Source organism: Castor canadensis, chromosome X (genome assembly GCF_047511655.1).
Source record: "Castor canadensis chromosome X, mCasCan1.hap1v2, whole genome shotgun sequence".
Lineage (NCBI taxonomy): Eukaryota > Metazoa > Chordata > Mammalia > Rodentia > Castoridae > Castor > Castor canadensis.
The window spans coordinates 31,484,207-31,505,258 of NC_133405.1; the positions used below are offsets into that span (position 1 = coordinate 31,484,207).

General features: G+C 37.4%; 1 protein-coding gene across 8 annotated transcripts in view; it reads right to left on the bottom strand.

Annotated features, from left to right (window-relative positions):
- Gria3 (glutamate ionotropic receptor AMPA type subunit 3) overlaps window positions 1–21,052 on the bottom strand; it is a 311,734-nt gene that overhangs the window by 4,907 nt on the left and 285,775 nt on the right. For 5 of the 8 annotated variants that reach the window (XM_074063377.1, XM_074063373.1, XM_074063376.1 and 2 more), the window contains 3 exons: window positions 20,123–20,370; window positions 5,449–5,563; window positions 2,611–2,858 (listed from right to left, as the gene is read on the bottom strand). In XM_074063377.1, coding sequence (XP_073919478.1) covers window positions 2,613–2,858; window positions 5,449–5,563; window positions 20,123–20,370 — 609 coding nt within the window. In that variant the 3' untranslated portion in view covers window positions 2,611–2,612. Of the gene's footprint in view, window positions 1–2,599; window positions 2,859–5,448; window positions 5,564–19,446; window positions 19,562–20,122; window positions 20,371–21,052 lie in introns of those variants that run through there. The other 3 variants (XR_012444436.1, XM_074063374.1, XM_074063375.1) reach the window with 3 other exon arrangements.

Consider the following 21,052-nt stretch of genomic DNA (forward strand, 5'->3'; position numbering starts at 1 on the left):
ATTCCTGAAGCTTTTGTTCCTCCCAGGTTTGATGTTTGAGGCTTCCACTTTAGGACTGCAATGTTCTGTTCAAAGGATTACTTATTTAGCCTCCCTTCCCTCCTTCCTTTTTTTCTTCTTTCCTTGACTTATATTCTCTGGAATTATTTTCTCTAGATTCTTACTATTCCTTGCATCAGCAGCATCTGCATGACCTGGGGGCTTGTGAGAAATGTAGAATTTGAAGCCCCATCATAGATCTGCTGAATCAAGATGTATTTTTATAAGATCCCTGTGTGATTTGTGTGCACACTGATGATTGAGGAGAACTACTCTGGAGCTTTAACAAGAGACTAAAGCTATGGCAATTGGGAAATAGGGACATAGATTGATAGAATGGCTGATGAGTACAGTCTGGAGACTATATGACCATGAGCCCTGACACAATTCTGTTTCAGAAATATTCTTCCAAGGAAAAGTAGGAAAGGTTAAATATACAATATTGTTTGGAGTGCAAAGGAAGGGGGCATATGGAAGCTTCAAGAAGTTCCTCAAGACTTTTTATGAACAAGTAGCACATAAGCTTCACATTTGTTCTCCATTTGACAAGATCTCATTGAGGTTTTAAGACTCCTGGACAACCACTAGGCAATGGGTGGTTAGAAGCAGCCTGGTTTAGTAAAGAATACAGCAGTAGAAGGCAGAAGGGTTCTAGATGCAGAACTGCCACTACCTACTTATGCTGTCTTGAGCAAGTCACTTGGTGTGGTTGGGTTTTAGTAACCTAAAAGGGAAAATACTACCTGATCCATATTATTTGAAATGAGATTTGAGAACACTTAGAAAACTGCTACATAGATTTAAGATGTATTACTTATTTGGATACCAGTACCTCAGAATTTGGGATAATTAGCTAGATTGAAATTGATCCTGTGAAAAAAGCATTGCTTCTGTGAAAAAAGGAAATAATGTGCTCTCAGTTGTGATAGGCTTATAATCACCAACTGTGCATGAGCACAGGGGAATATTAAATGCTTACATGCAAATAGTGCTAATTACAGATGAAACCATGGATTGAACATTCACCAATACAATGGGAGCACTTTGTCAGCAGGTTAGTTCAGTGTACTGAATAGGCTGTGGCAAAAAGCTGTAGTTTGCAGGAGGAAAGGACAACCAGCAACTTCCTCAGTGCTTGGCAGGGTGAAGACAAATGGTTTATTTGGATGAAATATTTAAATATTGGCTGAATTTTGATCCACAGTGGAAAATATAGGAAGGTCAAAACACAAATGCCTTAGTAGAAATTCAAGTAAATTGACATTTCTTCATGAGGTTAAAATCACCCACTTCAAATAAGGGGTAGGAAGTTGCTAATTGTTCTGTTCCATTTTCAACAGGCATGTTAGTAATGACAAATGTGTTTGAAGGTGATAAGGCCTTGTTCTTTTAAAAACTTCAAGAATGGAGACATTATCTTAATACAAGCTTGCCTTTGAAATTGTCTGAGTTATTGTTGAGGTTTGGCTATAGCTGACACAGTGAAGATGAAATCAGTAAGGGTCATCTAAGTATTAATTTGGGTTTGACCAGCACCAGGGAGCCTAGAGTATCTTTTGAGAGCCACTTACCTGAGCATCAGTTCCAAGGGACAACAAAGGAATTCAAAGACTAAGAAATTTGTTTCAGGCTTCCACTGCTCACTTAAAAAGAACCTCAACTCCCTTATGGAAGTACTGTAATATTTGAGGTGGCAGGGCCTGACTTTTATTCCTAATTTTAATATCAGTTACAGAACAACTGCTTTCCCTAGAGCTGTACTTTCCAAAATGGTAGCCACTGACCACATGTGACTGCCAAATATTTTATACCTAGCTAAAATGTGTTGATGTGCACCCTAAGTATAAAATATATCCCAGATTTCTAAGATTCATATGAATAAAAGAGTGTAAAATGTCTCACTCATTCAAAAAATTCTTAATTGATACATGTTGAAATGATAGTATTTTAGATTTATTGACCTGAATGAAATATATCACTAAAATTGGCTTGACTTGTTTTATTTAAAAATTTTTTTGTGGTACTGGGGTTTAAACTCAGGGCTTACACCTTGAGCCACTCCACCAGCCTTTTTTAGTGAAGGGTTTTTTGAGATAGGGTTTCGTGAACTATTTGCCTGGGCTGGTTTTGAACTACAATCTTCCTGATCTCTGCCTCTTGAGCAGCTAGAATTATAGGCGTGAGCCACTGGTGCTAGGCAACTTGTTTTATTTTTAAAAATGCAACTACTAGAGCATTTAAAATTATGAATGTGGTTCAATATGTGGCTCACATATATTTCTATTGAACAGTACTGCTCTAGAGATTGTTTTCCTTTTGGGATGTTGGGAATACAGGTGTGTACCACTATGCCTAGCTTTAACAGACCATAATTCAAACTATGTTATTAGAAAAGCAGGACTCCCTGACAAGAAAGGATAATCATTGCTTTCAAAGAATTGAATGGTTGCAAAAAAAGAGACAATGCTTGAAACAATAAACCCAACTAAAAAAAAAAAAACTAAGAAAAAAATTAGAGAGTTTAACATATAGTAAGGTAAGGCTGATTAGTTTACTGGACCTTAACCGTACCCCTAGATCTTAACACTTTCTGTTCCATACACGTTGTAGCCTTCTCTGTATGTAGCGTAATTCTGAGTGTTGGTGGCAGGAGCAGGCTTAAAGTTTTGAGTGTTCTTTGTAAGTTTCATGCGTTTGGACTCTGCTCGTGATTTGTAACAGAATTCTATCAAAGCCACCATCATGGCCAGCCCCAGACCTCCGACAAGTATATAGAAAACGCCTGCCACATTGCTCAGGCTTAGAGCGCTGGTCTTGTCCTAAGAGAAATGAACAATGTGATTAGTTCTTGGGGGAAAAAGGCAATGGGTCATTAAAATACATTATAACACTATAGGACATTTCTAAGTTGTAAAATAACTAAACATTGGTGTAAGTGTTATGACTCAACTCTGGAAATTGGCTAATGTTTCACAATGACCAGCAAGATGGTAGATTGTGCTTCTGTTGACAGTTTTGATTCTCGCCTAACTGTCCTTTTATTTTCACTTCTTATGCCCCTTAGTACTTCAAAGTGGTGTTCAATGACTAAATAAGATAGCAGTTGGCCATGAGAACAAAAGAGTAAACACAAGCATAGTTTATTCTTCTGCCAGCCTCAATAAATACCATTTTCCAGAGTTGAGCTGTGACATTATCTCACAAATGTAACACTCTTTTCATTTGGGAACTTGAAGCACTCTTTCCCCTTTCTTCCCTGCATTACCCCCTCTCCCTTTTTATCTCTGTGACAAACTTCGTTAACAACTACTCTTAAGACATCAGGTGAGAATATTAGAGGTTCGTGATATTCCTGTCTGGGAAGTTACCTCACCAGGGTTTGTTTAAAAAGGGTTATTGCTCCTCTTTTCTCCAGTGACTGAGAAACTACTCCCTTTGGGAACTGGTTGCTAAGTTCTTGTCCTAGACACAATCAGGGCAGCAAGTCTTTGTGCTGCTGGAACAAGGGTACAGCACAGAGAATTGGCTCTGTTCTGTTTTATCTTCCTGAAAGTTTAAAAGAAGAGTCAGGGGGGAAGGGCCCATTGGGTCCTGGATTGGCTCCATAGAAATCTAAAAGCTTTTTCAGGTGGCTGATGACTGAAAAAAGCCCAGTTCGGTTTTAGCTTTTACTCTAAGGGATGTAAAGAATAATTTTAAAAAATACTATGCTTATCTGCTTTTTATTGGACATGGAGGAAAAATAAAGGAAGCTGGTCAGTGACTTTCAGGTAAAACTGTGAATCTGACTAAACTATCTGCCTGTATGAAAAAGCAAAAACTGAACTGCTAAACAATGGAAAGAAAAAAGTTGGTGTCTTGGCCCTACCTTGAGGTAGGACACACCAAGGGCCAGGAGCCTTTCTTTGAAAAAAATAAAATAAAATAGCATTTTGTAGTCTTTTTAGAGGGAATGTAACCATTTTGCTGCTGAATTTATGGAACACCCAAGCTTAAGATTTTGAGCATCTTATTTAAATTATGATAGTGAGCAGATGACGGCCATTGGTGACCTCAATACTATGTTCAGCTAGTACTGGCATATTTAAAGAATTCACTGTAAAGACAATATTGCCATGTTCTGCTCATCCTTTTTTCATAGGAGCCAGCCTTATACTTGTTTGCCTTAACAAAAGGGCCAATTGAGATTGAATTGCATTCAATTGAGATTGAAGGGGTGTGGTGTGCCTCAGATCCACAACAGCCTTGCAAATATTCACTCTTCTAGGATGAATGACAGCTAGGTGAGTGGTAAGACTTCCTGTCACTTGGGAAACAATGGGTCATCTCCTTAAGGAGACGGATGAGGCTATCTGCAAGGATGTTCAATAGTCCATTAGGAAATGAACTAATTTCTGTTAACCCTTCCTCTGCCATCATATTCGTATATTGTACATGGCATTTAAGTGGGGGGAAGTCCTTTACCATAACCTGCGTAAGCTGTAGCAACAACAGTTTCAAGTTCCACATTACTAAATTTCACAACAGTTACAGGATTCCCTGATGCGGGATGTAGAAAACCAGTAGCAAAATGGTTCACTGCACAGGGAAAATGAGTGGCATTTCATGAAATGAATTAACTGATACCACAGTATTAGTTCAAAAAAAGGAAAAGGCAAAACTTGAAACTAAAAAGAACTTTCTTAGGGGAGCAAAGAGGGGCAGGAAGGAGGCGGGGAAGAGTGTTTCATGCTTATCAATGTGATGTTATCCTGACAATATACCCTTAAGGAGCATGCGACTAAATTTTAAAAGTATTATGTACAGAGATTCAAATGACACCTTTGGAAGATAAAAGTGTGACAGATTTAACGAAATTTGAGACCCAGATAGATGCTGAATTCAATACAACAGCAGCTAGGAGGGAGCTAATTTTTTGGTTTACAGAGACCAGTCTGTTATTCAATTGTTTGACTGTTTTCAGATGGCATAGACATAATGTATTAATAACCAAAGGTATTTACAACTACACAGTCTATGACACTGTTTTTAAGAGGTTAAAAAAAATACTGTCACAACTGGATCCTTTTTTGTTTTTTGGTTATTGTTATATTTTCTCTTTGAACTTTTGAAATGTGAGATACAGTAAAACCCCCTTATAACACAGCTCATTATTTTATAGCTTTGGAAATGCGGTGGGCTAGAATGAGTTCCCTAATCATAACAACAGCTCTACAGAGACAACGACTGATGTCATGTGGCATGCCTCTGATGCAGGCATTTGCCATATTCCTTTGGTGCTGGTGTTATAAAGGGGTCCCACTGTGTCAGGGAGTGTGTGTTGGGAAGGGAAGCCATTTGGGGGTAGAAAATAAACAGTGGGTCAAAATGTGATTTCTAATCAGTACAAAAAGACCTTCAGTGACTGACCTTACTCCCGGAGTCCTTGGCTCCACATTCCCCCTTATCGTACCACCATTTGTTTTTCAGCTTGTCTAAGATGCCTTGTTCACTGAGTTTCAATACTGCAAGGTTTACAGGAGTTCTTCACGTGGGAAATAACATAAATAACATTATATTATGTTATTTTATGTTATTCAAGCTTCAAACTACTTTAAAACTATAGAAAGCGATAAAGCAGGGGGCCCTGGCCACAGAGTAATTTTAGACACTGCAGGCAACCTGAGCATTACCTTATAAAAAGCTAATACTACAGCAACGCTATATTTACCAGGGCCTGCCCATATCGCTTTGAGTAATCGGCACACACTGTTACATAATGAGGATAGAAAAAAAAAAAAGGCACTCCTCAGCTAGGCTGTGTGTGGTGAGGAGGGTCTCCCCTTAAGTGATAATCGTCGAACCAGCTTGCAGTAACTTTGTGACAGAAGCATGTTAGGTTTGATCTAACTGGGTGTCTTGTTGTACTTCCAGACAGAAAGCAAGTTTTATGGGGCAAGTCAGGAAGGGGATGGGGCCAGAAAGGGAAAACAGTTCTATACTGTGGACCAAGACAAAAGGATGAATCTGAACAGAAAATAGATCCTACATAAATAACATGTCTTCTGGTTAATTGTCCCTTATTACACAAATCTGTTACCAAGCTGAAAATGGTCTCTGAAAGAATCATACGACGTACATGTCCTCATTTCACAAACATGCATTCTAAATTCTTATGCACATACAGGTCCTAGTATTAAAGGTACAATGTGAGCTTCTGAGTTTTAGATAAGAAGAGTATTTTCAGCAACGGAAATACTAGCCTATGGATTTTTTTTTTTGTTACTGACTGCCTGCTTCTCTGATGTGTCTGTGGTCAACTCAGATCATCAGGTGTACATAAGATGTTTTCATAAGATAAGATAAGACTCCTTCTACTGAGAGACTATTATATACCAAGGAGGCTAGGCCACTGCTCTTTGGTTCTTTACTGTTTAAACTACAGGAGTGTTTTTGGAACCATGGGGTAAAATGTGAAACCCTACTGGTCTTAGGATAAAGATTTTCTTGATGAGAGATTTTTTTTAGCTGTAGAATAGGAATAATGAACATTACCATAACTTCTTCCTAGAGCTATTAAATTTTACTTTGTTTTTTGTTTTGTTTGGTATTTTGAGACAAGGTCTCTCTAGGTAGTCCAGGCTAGCCTTGAACTCGATATCTTTCTGCTTCCATCTCCCTAGTTCTGGTATTACAGGCATCACACCTGGCCTTGTGGCTATTTAATTTTAAATGGAGAATCTCTAATAAATTTGGGCAAAAAATACATTGTACTGAAAGGCAATAATTCCATTATAAGGCAATAAACTGTGTTCAGATTTATTTGAATATTGCCAATATTAGTGCATGTAGGTCTGAATGCCACTAACTTAAAAGGAGTACTCACACAAATTTATGTAACCATGGACATGCCATGAAATTTCTTAGCTTATTTTGGATAAGTAATATCTACTATAGGCAGTCCTATAGTCATAAAGATCTGATTTCAATCATACCAAGTCCCAAAGCTTATTTCCTTTCTTTCCCCATTTGCTGTTGCTGTTGTTAGATATTCTGAGATATGTGTCATCAATGAAAAATAATATGCAATTTCAGAGTATTTGAGATTTGAAAAACTAAAACCTTTAAGCAAGAGTTGACACATTCTTGCTTAGGGCAAGGCATGCATTCTGTGTCTCACAAGGAAATTGGAATCCTTTTACAGTTTATACAAGTTCCCTCAATCAATGTTCAAAATGCTAGGCTTTTAAAATGCCAACCAGAATGGTTTGGAATACAAAGCAACAGAAGACACCCAACTTTGAGCCTCTTTCAGATACTATTGGCAGTGAAAGTAAAGTGTTAGATTTTTTTTTAAAGGACAGCAAGACCATCTATGACCCTGAGAGTAACAGTGTCTGTCCCCTTCTGTTTAGTCCTTCCCCTATTATTTGTTATCTCATGACTACCACTTCTCTCTCAATACTATGGTTTAAGCCAGGCACTGATATGAGACTCAGCAATGTGGACATTGGCCCATGATGCAGAGGAAGATACTCTCAAATCATCTAGGGATGACCTGAGCTCAGGAGCAGACCTCCTTTCTGTGCTGCTTCTTTTCTTATTGCAAATAGCCCAGTGTCTCCTCACTTGTCTCTAAGTCTTCGCCAGGCCTTGTCCTCCTTCAAGGCCCTATATTTTTTAAAATTACCTCATTCAATTTGTTCAGTACTTCTGATTTTTATTAAGTCTCAGGAACAGAGCAGTCTGAGTAAAGGTACTCACATTAGGGTCCGATGAAGAGATTAATTTGTCTCTAGAGATTCTGGTTTGTAAAGACATTTGTCAACACTTAGGTGAGACAGATTGATAAAAGTGTATTATGTAAGTTTAGAGCAGTGGTTCTCAAAGTGTAGTCCAAAGATCCCTGAAACCCTTTCATCAGAGGCTCTGCAAAGTCAAAAGATTTTAATAATAATCCTACGATGTTACTTGCCTTTCCCCTATTATTCCTTCATAAGGTACAGTGGAATTTCCTGGAGGCTACATGATGTATGAGATCACAACAGATTGAATGATGACACAGAAATGAGAATCCCGTTTTCTTACATTAATCCAGATATTAAAGAGATGTGCAAAGACATAAGACAGTATCACATGTCTCACTTTGTTTTTTGTTTTGGAAAAATATAATAATTTTCATAGAAGTATATTATTTATGATAACACGTTGTGTTTGTTATCTTTTAAATGAATCAATGAATATACTCTTTACAGATTCTTTAGCTTTAATTTCTGATGTGGTGAATATTAATAGCTATAATAAACATAAACAAAATTGTCTTTGGGTTTCCTGTAATTTTTAAGAGTATAAAGGGGTTCTGGGACAAAAAGTTTAAGAAGCACTGGTTTTGGAGGTGAGAAGGCTTTTCCTATACTCGGTATCTATTCTGAGCTGCCACCATATACTCTTGCCTAAAACTGAGGCTTAGTAAGTCAGCAACTTACTACTATCCTACTTCTGACAAATGGCCTATCCCTGCCTTAGGCTATCCAGCACTTTCACAGAATGGCTAGTAGTTGCTTTCCACTCCCATGGCCTCCATAGTTACAGAGGAAGTTACCTTAGAGAAATGGTTCTCAGCTGGGGGGAGCTTTTTGCCCTCCAGATAACATTTGACAATGCCTAGAGTCCTTTCTCCTTATCACAAGTGGATAGGGAATGCTATAGGCATCCAGTGGTAGATGCCAGGGGTCCTGTACAGTACAGGACAACCCCCACAGCAAAGAATTATCTGGCCCCAAATGCCAATAGTTCTGAGGTTGAGAGACCTGGCCTTATATCATCCAGATGTTTTCTGAGATTCCCCAGGACATTAGAGAACCCAGACAAGTGGTATACGTCTAGAAGGTTGACCTTTGATTGGGAAAATTAAAAAAAAACAGGTTTTGAAATTTGGCAGGGAGCCAATGTGCATTCGGGAACTTCTAAATAAAAATGAGGCAGAAAAACAAACATTTCAAGCAGTTGCACAGCTAAAGAGCATAAAAGCTGTAATCAGAAATCCCAGACAATACTGCTTAACAAGGTTAGGATAGCTGCCAAGAAAAAAAAAGTACTTTAAAAGCCAACTCTCCTAGAACTCCAGGTTGCTGTGGGATAGACTAAATTTCCAAGAAGGCAGAGAAACATTAGTTTCATTTACATGGATTTCTCTCTTACTACATATTATTGGTTGTTTTGTCAAGCCAAACCCAAATCAACCAAATATGTTGACTTTCTTTCCCCAACACAGACATATGCATGTGTGCACACACACTGATATTTTGAAGAAAAGGGTAGGCATTTGGTAATTTTAAATGTCACTTTCTCCAAGAAGGCATTTTTGGCTCTTCACTACAGTGTTTCCTCTCCCCTACATCATTCTACCTTGCTTTATTATTTTTTCCAATGTCTATGACTCCCACTAGTTTGTGTGATTTTTAAAGGAAGGGATCGTGGCTTATGTATCTGTATTCTATTTAGGGTACTTTTCTCAATAAATGCCTGTTAAATAACTTTCTTTTAGTCTTTTATTTTTCAACCTAGTACCTTCACATAATTATAGTACTAATTATTGGTCAATTTTAATGATCACTCCAAGAAAGCAGATTAATAGTATCCACTTTCTCAATAAAGACATCACTTTCTCAATAAAGATGGGTTAAACAATCTGCTCAAGCCTTACAGTAAATTATGAGGCAGGCCAGAAGGCAAATTAATGTGCATTGAATTCTGTACTGTGCGTTCACCAATGAAACACACAAGAGGGTTACAGCCTTCTTTATTTTTGTTCTTCAGACTTTTAGGTGTCCACAATGATTTTTTTCTTCAGGGACCACCATTCTCCAAATAACTATCAACCTAGCAAGGGTATATTTTGCAGCTGGGGCTTTTTTGTGATGCAGTAATATGTCTCCAGAGTAATGTTTCAAGCAGTTACTGGAGGCCCTTAACTGATACCTGAGAGAATTATGAGTCAGAAATATTTATTGTACTCACATCAATAAAGAAAAGAAAAATTAAACAAAGTAGGTCAGATTCCTATCATAGAAATTAGTTGAGCATTCCCTCTCTGAAGGGGTTGCTATGAACTTTTTTCTGAATAGAACTTTCATGAGACAACAACATGGGTCAGCAAGTTTAGGGAATAAAATAGGATGGTTTTATGATGGAATTTCAGGGCCCTGTGAATGTGCTCCTGGTCCAAGATGTTCTTCACTGATACATGAAATTCCACCATGAGAATTTCACATCTTTAAGTTTGAGCAACATGCTTTGTTGAAATACAAATCTTCCTGAGAAATGGGAAATGAAGAAAAAAGTAACTCTACAAGCTAAAACTTTCTATTATATTTTGTTTAAAAAATGTTCAGGGGTGGGGGAAAGAATGTGAAGTGTTCCAAAGAAGAAGATATTTTATGGCATATGAGACATAAAAATGCATACAGATTATCGATCGAATATAGAGGGCACGAGCAAATGGAATTATATCATCATTTAAAAGTATGAGGAGGTGAGGTTAGCTTGTGTCAAGATGTTGATTTCTTAATGTGGGTGATAGTGGTGGGTGCTAGCTGCTTCTTTTTTATATAGGAGTAATATAATGCATAATGCTCTGACAATGAATTCTGTTTTTGAAGAAAGCATTATTAGATGATACAAATCTCTGCCATCAATGCCTGTGAATAACTCAGGTACAAAGGACTGTGCTCATGGTTCAAGGCATCCTCTTTTCAGATAGTGATTGCCTAGATTCCAGACTCAGTTGCTGGGATGTACCAACCAGTCATTTCAAAGAATCAATGGTATCTTAGTGATGGTAAACCTTACATATGGAGACAGCTTTAGAATAAGAATATTATTATCGCTTTATTTCTGTGAAAGTAGAAACTTTATTAAAAACAAAAATAAATAAGAATTTTGATATATTTCAAAAACCATCCAATTTATTTTAAAATTTTCCCCTCAAAAGGGGAAGAGAAGAAAAACTGGATCTTGTGAAATAATTATCAGTTTGAGTCCTCCAAATAATATGATGATCCTAGAAGGGTTGAGAGAAGAATTTAAACTTATGGACATGGCTCTGGGCCTGAAGAACATAGGAACCCATGCTGTAGTATGATTTATCCACCTGAGAGACTGTGGAACATATTCTGCTCTAAATGACTTCATTCTCCTTTCTGAGCAGGGACACCTAAAAAGCAAATGTCTGTTTGATTAATATTCCAGAGCATCTTCAATGGTGCCGTTAGGAGGGATAGATATATGTGTAAATACATAGGTTATAGAGAAAGACAAGATCACAGAGTAGTAAAAGAAATACATGAGCAAGGATGATGCATTTGCATAATTAACTAGAAACTTGCTCTGACAGTACAATATCTGGATGGTGAAAGTGAAAATTAGTCACAACCTAAGCTGGGAACCCTTCTCTTAACTTATCCCACATCCAAACCCTTGCTTCAATGCTTGCTTTTTTGGTATCTAGGGATTTTTTGAACTGCTTTTTAGAAATATATTCAGTTCAGTGAAGGCAGAACAGTTGTCCTTTATTTTTCTGACTTTTTAAACTAAAGATATTTCTGGTTTTCATGATAACAAGCTGCCTTTCACAATCACTCATATGATAATGAGCCACCATTCTCAATCACTCACTACAACATTTCTAGAGAAGCCTTGGCATTATTTAGGATATAACAAGTGCGTTCAGGAAGGCAAATACATCTCTGCACAGGTTGGTCTCACCTTATTTAGTTGAAGCCAATTGACGATAGAGCAAGAGAAAAATCTTTGCTAAATGATAGAATTTACCATGTGGTCCTTCATATTCTTTTCTGTAGGTTAACCCAAGATGTGTGCAGTGAAGGGATTTATCTTTCTATATGATAGCTGTTGGAGGCCATGGCAGGTCAAAATATGCCCTAGAATGCACTAGTGTCTGCAGTCTTTTAAAAAATTCCATCCCCTTCTTTTCCAGAAGAATGAGTTTAAGTTATTTCAATATTTCTACTCTTGGATCAGCCAGAACTGTCTCTATACCCTAGGAACATGTGTACATATGATTGCTGGCATTACTGGACTCAAGCCACCTAAGTGACCCTCATTTCACAGGGGCAGCTACAATGATTTGCAGAGTTTGCAGAGATTAGCTGCTAGAAGCCACCTCTGAGAGAGTATTTACAACCATATAGTTCACAAATGTAGCTCAAACCTATTTAACTCCTTGCTAATGGGATCATAGTTTAATATAAGTGCAAAGAGCAAATTCAATAATGCACGCATACAACATTATGAGTTGAAAGCTGTGGGTCATTTTACTAAGGGCCTAACAATGATGGTGACTAAAACCTATTGTTGAGCTGCTGTGCTAGTATAGCAGCCCCAGCGGCAACTTTGGGATAAGAGGGTAAAATCCATGGCATTTCCATATGATAACCTCTTAAATTCTAAGCAAAAGACACTTTGATTCCACAGGTTATAAATTTCCTTGATGTATTTAAGCCAAACTAGACCTCTATCTATCTTCTTCCTCTAAAACAGGAATCTAAACACATTATTGGTTGTGGACTATTTCACATAACATAATTTGTCTGGGAAGATTTCTTATTCAATTTGTTCCTGACAGAGAGAAGGGAATCAGTTTTAGTAAAAATGAGGTCATGAATATTTTCTCAAGTACATAGTTGGTATGAGTTATTTGAAAATTCTATTTTAACATCCATTAAAAATTCAAACTATCAATTTTGGCTGGGTTTTTATCATATACAAGTGTGTTTTCATTAGTTCATTCCAATGGCATCAAGAGAGGCCAGAAACTCAAATGATGAGTGTTTCAGAAGACAACTAGGTCATTAAGCCATAGCTTTCAACTCTTAATATTGTATATATACATCATTTGAGTTTACTAGTTTCTAGTTAGTTTCTCTCAGATGATGAGATGAAGATATGTAGCTCATTCCCTCAATTCTAGGTAAATTATACACTGAGAGTGCAATCTGTTGGGTACCACCATCCTATTTTTTCTCTGCTAGCCATCCATTACCAAGAATCATGGACAAATAATCATTCTTAGCTCCTATCCAAATGTAGATTGTAACAAATGGTGTCTATATTTCAGATTTGAAAGCTGGTTGTTAGTTGCCATGCCAAGGGTATACACCAGCCTCTTCTAGCACACATTCTAGCATCTACACATCACACCTGAATTTCCAGCAGTGAAGCTAGACAGGACACAGTAGCAGTCTTACTCTGTGTGTGTGTGTGTGTGTGTGTGTGTGTGTGTTTGTGTGGTGTGTATGTAGTGTAATGTATATGTATGTATAGATACATAAATATAATAGTATATATATATATTTATTTAAAAGTGAAGTATGCTATTGGTTTAGGTTTGTATTTTGAGAAGTATTTGCTTTGGTGCCAGATGAAATTAAGCAAAAAGGTGAATCCAGTACTTAGACCACATTTTTGCCATTTCTGACGAATGGATATCAGCCTCATTATGCCAAGGGCCAAATGCTATACCACTCTCTAAACAGTCAAAAGGGAATGGATTTCAATTGCTTTCCACAAAAGGAAAATTTCCTCCCACCCTGCTCCACCAACCCCGACTCCCACCCTAACCAAATGTAATTCAGTTGCATAAAATCTTTCATGTTCCTTTTCCATGGATGTCCTACCTTTCAGACAGCATGGTTCTATAACTTCTCCAAGTGAAAGGAAACCAAACAATTTGGTCTTCAAGGGGTAGAAAGAGCATAGATATGCCCCATTTCAATCTTTGCCACTGCAACAGTGTCTTTCCTCTTGGCAATTGTATAACAGCATTCTTACCTTCAGAAGGCTTTTCACTCCTGCTGCTCTTTCTGTAGCTCTGATGTTGGACATTTGGTCATTGTTTGTTAATAAGAAACACATTCATGTTATCAGGATAGCACCAAAAGCAAGCAATCATGTCCTAATCATAGAAATCATGTTAAGGACACACAGTCAATTAAAAAATCAAAGAATTGGAATAATTAAAAATATTTTTTTCTGGATTGCATTTTTTTCCCATGGTAGAATTTATTCTTTAACACTATTTGGCAAACTCAATGGTTTTGGCAGCCACTGGATTGGTTCAGTTCTTAGGGCAATAGATCCTTTGCTTGAAGCAGCCATTTGAGAGAAAGTGAGGATTTGCTCTTGGGAGGAAGAACTGAGTACGTTCAAGAAGCAAATTTAGTCACTACTAGGAAAGAAAACTGTCAGGTTCTTCATACTTCCAGGAAGCAGTACCAGCACAAAAACATGCAAACCAACGAAGAGCATAATGTACTCACCCTACTCCTCGATCCCAAACCAGAGTCTTGGGGATTCACAGGAACTTCTGCTAAGACCCAGGAAGTGTCATCAATCTGTAATGGCTCTTGCCTACACACATGGCAGTGTCAATAAAGAGTCATTGGGATCCATCTTAACCCTGGGTATCCAAAATGTCTACCTTGAGGGATGGCTTCTGCCAGTAAAAGGTCCATTTTGTTGCAGGTAAAGGTAGATGCAGATTCATATCCATTATCTAAGTCCCAAGAATATCAAAGAATTCTGGGTGTGGAAGAGAAGTGATTAAGAGATGGTGGCATAGGAGAGGAGAATTGTAGACAGACATAGAAGAATAAGAAATATACACAAAACTGAAGATCCGATTTATACATATGGGAAATACAGTTATGACCTCATTCATCTATGTAACACCAACTGAAGGAATTTGGAAACAGGTTGTCTCAGTGTCATTTTTTTTTACTATCTTTGAATAGAAGATTTGCTATGCAAATGCATGGGATTAAAAAAGATTGCTAGAGATATGGGGGAGGAACATGTTTGAATTTCTTAAGAGAACAAACTTTGTAGGTACTTTAAAGGTATGCATATGAAAGGAAGCACAACTAATTTTAATTATAGACAATTTTTGAATCTATAAAAACAAATTTCTTAGGTTTTTATCCCCAATGTAGAAATGAATGTTGGCTAATTTCTTCTAGTCCTTGTATATTTCAACTACATTTCTTTATCAATATTCTATAAATCATAATGATTATCCTATCATTTATTTAAATAATGGGATTATGTGCATAGCTTTTTCTTGTTCCTAATTTCCCACATGTACAATTTTCATTGCAGTTAAGAGGTTTAGAATGGTCACATTTAAGCATTCTGTACCACGGTTCCCCAAATCACACAATATGTACTATTTTTTACCTCCAAAAATATGGTTCCTGGAAGCCTATTTAAATCCCTGGATTTAAAGGCAGGTACAAATCTAGAGTGAAGAAGGGTAGAATTTGTAATAACTAGTCACTGCAGTCACAAATAGCTTGTTCACAGACCCCACTCTCTCTAAGTAAGGGAAGGTAAGTATGGAAAGTCAACTTTGCACCCTTTACCCAAGATTAAGGGAATTAGTTTAGGTAGGTGGAAGGACCAGAAAAATGTAAAAGTTTTAGATGACATTTAGCTGTGGAAGGAGTTTGATGTGCTAAATTCCCATTCTGTTGTGATTTACAGTGACAGACTTTCACAAACCCCTGGTGATCTGGGTTTGTTACTGAAACAACTTACTGGCTCTTAATCACTGCATTTGCACACATATTGTAATCAAGCACTAACACGAAAGGGTGATTTTCAGATTAAAATTCCCAAACCACATGCCTAATTTCCATGATCTTTGCCTGTGTATTTATAGTCCTTCAAGGACAGATCAAGTGTGCTTTGTTTAGGCTTTATTAGCCTAGATTTGGGAAATTGGTAAACTCAAGCAGCATCTGATTCAGGGGCTTCCTCAATGACTGACCTTGTTCTTAATTCCTTGTATTCAGAAAATAAAATAGAGTATTAGTTTAAGCATGTGCACATTTACAACAGCCTGAAAAGTTGCTGGTTCTTTCCATAGTATATGAGAACGTATGATGTCTCATGCCAGAGAGGAGAAAGTCAGTAATTTAACATAATTACCCATTTATCATTATTTAAGGGTTGGAGGAGTGAGAAAGAGAGATAAGTAGTACAGGTATTTCTACCTCTCCTGGTTTCAGAGATAATAAGTGTGAAAGTGTTTTTTTTTTTTTGAAAAAGTAAAAGCACTTATAAATATCAGGCTTTGTGATTATTGTCATTTTTAGTAATCAGTACTGAGGGCTGAAATGGCTTAAATACACCATTTGCCTAGTAGCCAAGGTAGTGGAGAATGAACCCGATTCTTATGGAATATCACATGCAATCAGATTCACATTGATCATTGGGTGGGTAGATGCAATAAATTGCCATCTGCAATATTATCACAAGTGGTGACCCTGAAAGTCAGCAGAGATTTGTGATAGCATTAGCTGCATGAGGATCTCAAAGTCACCACCATGCCTGTGTCTCACTTTCTCTGTGAAATCATGGTACATTCAATAGTCAATTGTCATGTTAAGTGAGGACAGGATGCAATGAAGAAGTGTAATTCTCAAGCCATTAGCTATATAGTAAAACTTTGCTGATTTGGACTAACAGAGGGGAAGGATGGTCTGAACGAGTAAAGCAAGTCTGAATTACAAAATTAGCCTGAAAAAATGACAGTTTTATTACTTTAGTCTATTTTGTAATTCAAACTGGCTATAAAACATTGCCTTAGTGGAGGTCCTAGTGAGAACTATTTTAGCAAATTTATAATGAATATGATTATATCTAGTAAGAGCTTCCAACATTTGAAACAGGATTTGTTCTCTTAAGGAAAAATTCAAATGTCAGTGTAGTCTAAACTCATTTGCTTAACAAACCTCTCTTGTCCTCTTCCTTAACAATGTAAAGTTAACTTGTAGACTGGTCCCTGTCTAGTTTATCAGAAGTTATTAATTAGAGCACTCCAAATTAATGAAGTTTCACTCTTCCATTGATTTGTGTTTAGCATAATCACTAAGTTGGTGAAACAGAGTCAAGTTCATCTTTTGCCTCTTCTCTTGCTCACTCTCATAAAAAAGCAGGTAGCAAGAAGGAAGAAGATAAAGGCAAGCTCCTTGGCAATCCACAGACAGAAAAAGCAATCACTGGATATGCAGCACTGATCATACTATTATCCATCATTAAGAAAGGGGTTGACTTATTTCAAAAAGTTGGCTGAAGGAATGACCAGAAAAGTGATTTGAAAGATACCCGAAAGGTAGCACTATGATCAAAGACGTTTGAAACATTTTAGATCTATTGGAATACTTTCTATTTGTATATCAAAATTCAGAAATTCTGGAAACTGTCAGCTGACAATAAAGTTACTTGATAAAAAAAAAAAGCAACTTTGAGGCAGTATTAGCCGAGGAAAAAAAGAGCTTGATTGCTGGTTGTGATTAACAAATAGCTGGTTTAAACTTTTGGGGGGGTCTTCACAATAGTAAAACATCTGGGTGAAAAATAAAAATTCAGACAAATACGTGCACATTTTTGTTTATATAACATTTGGTTATTTGAAAACTTCTGAGCACTTGTATCATGTGGATCACTTAGAGTCATCTTTATACAATCCATGGCTCCCTTTTAACCATGCTGAGTATGAATGATGCGTTCTGAGAGCAATGTATCCAATCCAGCTCAATTTTCATTCTGCAACTCACTTCAATGATATGATTAGGTTCTCCGTGGCCTGCTAATAACATGATAAAAAGACTGGCCAGAAGGTGCTAAATACTTTGGGCATCAAGTTAGCCATTGTAAAAATCAAATGAACCAAAATCTTGGCTAAATTGTCAATGTCATCAGTTCACATTGGTGGGAAAGGAAGTTACTGCTTTTTGACACATAGTAAAACCTTGATTAATTGGAATCCATAAGGAATGAATGGAATTTTCAATAAAAATACCCATTTTGTTTCATTCTTGGCTATAGCATCTTTTCTTAAAATGCTTGTATCCACTTTCTTGCCTCAGGGAAGCATCCTCTAATTTCTGAGGGTCAATCCAGATGGAGAGAAGTTACAGAAGAAAGAGCTGAATGTGACTTAACCACAGATTATCTCTTGGCAAGTGATTAAAAATATTAATTCCTTGAGGTCTTCTTTTTTAGGTACTATTGATGCTTTCTCATCAATGTGACGTTCTGGGCGGGGGGGCAATTCAGTTAGCTGAGTTCTCGTTAATCAAGGTTTTACAATAAAAGTCCTTTCCAATGCCTGGAAAGATTATAAGCTGAAGCCAGTTGTATTTAAAATTTATTTGTTTGGAAGTGCTCTGGATCAGTGTTTCCAAACCCATTCTATACTGCAGACTGGCAAACTAACTTTTCTGTCAGGATCCTGAGGAATGGAGAGGGAAAGAGAGGAGCAGAGTTACAACCATTGTGTCTGAAGGACAAAAGTTTTGGGTTGCCTGTCTGTTGCTCTGTGGTTGGGAAACACTGTTCTTCACCTTAGGATGCCCATGGTATCTTGGTTGTACAAGAGCTGATCTCACATGTTTCGATATCATTCTCATGCCCCTTGGGCCATGGAGGATTCTGTTTTCAGGTCCTCTCCTGTACTTACCAATGTGTCTTCCCATGACTTGGTATCTTGGCTTCTGAGTAAGTGCCTATTTCTTGTTGCTTGGTTGGTGGCTAGTCATTCATTCTAGCCCCGAAAAGTGTTAGGAACCAAAGGAATGCCAAGTGAGATGGGTTTTCTTATGATGGTAGCCTGGATAACAATTAGACCTACCTGAACCAAGAACACGGCTAAGGAGAAGCTAAATCAGGGATTTACACACACAGTATCACAGTTAGGCGACGCACTTATTTAAATACACAACACTTTTTTTTTTTTTTTGGTAAAGTCTCTGTATGTGGTGACCTATTGAAGAAAGACCCCATTTAACTTGAAATTGATCTTGTTCTTTGGTTTCAAGTTACGTGGGGCCTGTTTAAATGGGCCATCTCATATAGAGAGCAACATGTCATCATTCATAAACATAATGTATGTTACTCCTATTCAATCAACCAACTTTTGTGAGCAACCATCACATCCTAGAGAAAACTAACTATAATCTGACTTTTCAGTAAATGGAACTGATTTCTCACACCACTCAACTGAAGCAGGTGGGGAATCTTATAGGAAAGCCTTGGCTCTTGAAAGCCTAGGGCATTGAAACTCATATTACAGCCTTCATAAGGCAACCAGTCTGGTGTGTGAGGCAAGGGAAGGGGTGTGGGCAGGAAGCCTCTGTCTGGGAGTTTAAGAAGGGACCCAAGTTAGATCAAAAAATGTGGGCAGTGCCCTAAAGTACTTCTGGTTCCCAAAGCTGCCAGGCAGGGGAATAACCTGGTAATTCTACTTTATGTGTGAGTCTTGTGCTGTCTCCTCAATAATAAGATAACAGTCTTGCCGATTACTCGTCACTAAGGGTACCCGGTTGTGGTGACATTGAGGCTGACCTTGGAGTCACCGCCCCCGCTGCCGCACTCTCCTTTGTCGTACCACCATTTGTTTTTCAATTTGTCCAAGAGGCCTTGCTCATTCAGTTTTAATACTGCCAGGTTAACAGCATTTCTTGAAACGATAAAACATAACTTGTAAGAAAATGCACAAATGCTTAGGAAATCGTTAACGTATAAAAAAGGAGCACAAGAGGACAAATTGGCTAAATTTCACAGAACGTGGAGCTATAAAAATGTCTGTACAGCAAATACAGGGTTAAATATTGGAAGGTGGCATGGAGGATAACATTTGCTCAAAACTGAAGTGTGCGGGATGGGGAAATTGTCTTTGAGAAAAAAAGTAACAAGAACACCACATCCATGCAATTAACATTCGTCACATATGGCACCATAACTTGGCTTTTACCATTTAAATTGAAAAAGCCGTTGAACTGTAAAATTAAAACAGCAACAAACAGTCAGAGAGGACAACACAGAGAGAGAACATTAAAAAAATGGATGCATTAAATAGATGAAACCATAATTTACCGTCTTATTTAACTCCATGGAATATTGTAGATTTTAAACTTTTAAAAGTTACCTCAAAATCCACAAGAAAGAAAATGACAACAAAATGCATCAGGGTAGGTGGAATACTATAACAACACGGATATTGTTATATTATTCCACCCACCTTAATGCTGAGCCTTTAGGGGTAGCCACACCATAGCCTTTGGAATCCAGATTTCCACCAACTTTCATCGTATCACACGGTTTTCTCTGCTCAATGTACTCATTCATGGTGGACTCCAGCAGGAAGGCAAACTTTCCCTTGGACTTCCGCACGCGGGCCACCCCATCTGCTGTTGTTTTGGTAAACACAGATGGCTCTGCTGATTTCATGTAAGACCACATTTTCTCATATACAGCAATTTTGGATCTCTGCAACAAAGAGGTAAGAGTTCTTTGAACTGCCAGATGTGAAATCTGGAAAAGGCCTTATTGCAGTACTCTTGAAGCATTTATTTATTCCAATCCACAAGAAGAAAAACATGTTATATTGAAACCTAGTAGACACATTGAGAAATATAGCAACATGTTTCCAAAACAAGTTTCTTAAAACCACTTACTCTTGTCATGTGTGATGCTTCTTGATAGTTTGTAATTCACTTTATTATTTTACTAGCATATATTAATTGTAAGGGGTTTCATTATGACATTTCCATACATGCATATAATGTACTTTTATCACATTTACCCTCTCCATTACTCTTTCTTATTCTTCCTCCCCTTCCCCTTTTTCCTTTTCCCCTTTCATCTCCTTGTTTGTCCCCCTTTTACTTTCATGACCTTGGTTTTTCTTTCTACCTAGATTCCACAAACGAAACTGATTTATTTTACTTAACATTATGATCTCTAATTCCATTAATTTTTCCAACAAATAACATAATTTCGTTCTTCTTTATGACTAAGTAAAACTCCATTGTGTATGTATACTACATTTTCTTTATATATTCACCCTTTGATGGGCACTTAGGCTGATTCCATAATTTGACTATTGTGTCTAATTCACTTTAAAAAATGCTGGTCATGGCCCACTAAATGGATTTCATGGCCCTACTAA